Below are 1,813 nucleotides of genomic sequence, written 5' to 3'. Positions count from 1 at the left end.
GACGGACCAGACTCGACATCACCATTTCTTTTGGCAGGCTTCGCCGTTTTCTCATCATAAGAGAACGCATGGTTCACCTCTGCCTGCTTCATCCACCTCCGTTTCTCCTCTGCCGCTCATCGGCTCTGCAACCTTTGTCCTTCAGAGTTATGAGGTGAGCTCGATTAATCCCCCAACAAACAAAGACACACAGTGCTCTTTTGCTTCATCAATCATCTGTATGGCTGTTTGCAGATGGGTATACTGGTGCTTTCAGTAGACCTGCAATGCTCCCGCTGCAAGAAGAAGATCAAGAATGTCCTGGAGTGCCTCCAAGGTAAAAACCAGGGCTCAGTCTCAATTTCTCAACATATAAAATTGTTTCTTGGAACCGGGAAACTATTCTAGACGTACTTGCTGTGGTGTTTTTCAATCATACTAGGCATAGAGGGACTAATAATTTGTGTTTTAACAGAGGACTACTGCATCGAGAAGATTGAGTATGAGGACAAGGACAACCGGGTGATCGTCCGCGGCAACTTCGACACTGATAAGCTGTGCAAGAAGATCTGCTCCAAGGCCTGCAAGATCGTCAAGCAGATCGAAATCGTCGACGAATGGCCGCCGAAGCCGAAGGACCCACCAAAACCATGCCCAAAACCTGATCTGTGCCATTGCCCAAAACCTGATCCGTGCCATTGCCCGAAACCTGACCCGCCAAAGCCATGCCATTGCCAGAAACCTGACCCGCCAAAACCATGCCCAAAACCTGATCCACCCAAACCATGCGAATGCCCGAAACCTGACCCACCCAAACCATGCCCAAAACCTGATCCACCAAAACCATGCCATTGCCCACCCAAACCATGCCCAAAACCTGATCCACCAAAACCATGCCATTGCCCACCCAAACCATGCCCAAAACCTGATCCACCGAAACCATGCCATTGCCCACCCAAACCATGCCCAAAACCTGATCCACCAAAACCATGCCATTGCCCTGACCCGCCAAAACCGAAACCGCCACCGCCGCCGGAGCCCAAACCAACATACAAGTTCGTGCCATACCCATACCCGTACCCGTACCCCATGCAGTGCCAGAGCTGGCCCTGGAACTGCTCTCCGCAGACGTGCCAATGCCCCGCCCCACAGCCAGCGCCGCCGCCGCCGCCACCTCCCCCACCGCCAGTAGTGGAGCCGCCCAAGCCGAAGCCCTGCCAGTGCTCGCAATCACAACACCACGGCTGTGGCTGCGGCGGCAAACCACCTGGGCCGCCGCCTATCTGCTGGCCGCCGCCCACCTGGCCGCCGCAGCAGCCATGCTTCCCGCCGGCATGGACGACCGAGGAGATCCCATCCGAAGCCTGCTCCATCATGTGACGGCTGATCTGTGATTACTACTATGAATGAACACCGCAGTTTCCTTGGATTATTGTGGTGGTGCTACTTTATCTACCGTGCCTCGGAAACCGTAATAATGCAAGACTTAGTGCTGGTCTTTGTTATCTGTGTACTCTACGTGCGGTGTCGTTAATTTACCTCTTCTGATGTCCCAAAGTTTATTTGGTTGTACATGTAATGCGTTAATTTGTCAATGTAAATTTGTTTTCTTACTGTATTAACTTGTGAACTATTGTTGTTCACATGCTTCTACTGAAGTTTGATTGGCCCAGAGTTTGTGATCATTCCTGTATATATGCTCAATATCTGTGATTTTCGTACTCTCTGGTAGCTGTTCTGAGGGTGATATGGAGACGATTTCATTTATATGACGGCCTAGATATCAATTGTTTGTCAAAAGAAAGATGTCACTTTTTCTAACTGTTTTTTTCTT

The 1,813-nt window shown here is 50.5% G+C and overlaps 1 protein-coding gene across 1 annotated transcript; it reads left to right on the top strand.

Moving 5' to 3' along the window:
* On the top strand, nucleotides 1–1,597 carry LOC127334380 (uncharacterized). Its single transcript, XM_051360823.2, has 3 exons — nucleotides 1–154; nucleotides 235–316; nucleotides 455–1,597. The coding sequence occupies exons 2-3, from the start codon at nucleotides 235–237 to the stop codon at nucleotides 1,357–1,359; spliced, it is 987 nt and encodes a 328-aa protein (XP_051216783.1). The 5' UTR covers nucleotides 1–154; the 3' UTR covers nucleotides 1,360–1,597.
* Nucleotides 1,598–1,813: the final 216 nt, after the last annotated feature.

This window comes from Lolium perenne, chromosome 2 (genome assembly GCF_019359855.2).
Source record: "Lolium perenne isolate Kyuss_39 chromosome 2, Kyuss_2.0, whole genome shotgun sequence".
Taxonomy (NCBI): Eukaryota; Viridiplantae; Streptophyta; class Magnoliopsida; order Poales; family Poaceae; genus Lolium; species Lolium perenne.
This window is presented reverse-complemented; position numbering and strand designations above follow the sequence as displayed.

What these genes read in the sequence shown, in the direction of transcription:
- LOC127334380 (XM_051360823.2), top strand. Translation starts at nt 235, where the DNA reads ATGGGTATACTGGTGCTTTCAGTAGACCTGCAATGCTCCCGCTGCAAG. An exon ending in TGTCCTGGAGTGCCTCCAAG is followed by an intron (nt 317 to 454) that starts GTAAAAACCAGG and finishes GTGTTTTAACAG; the next exon opens with AGGACTACTGCATCGAGAAG.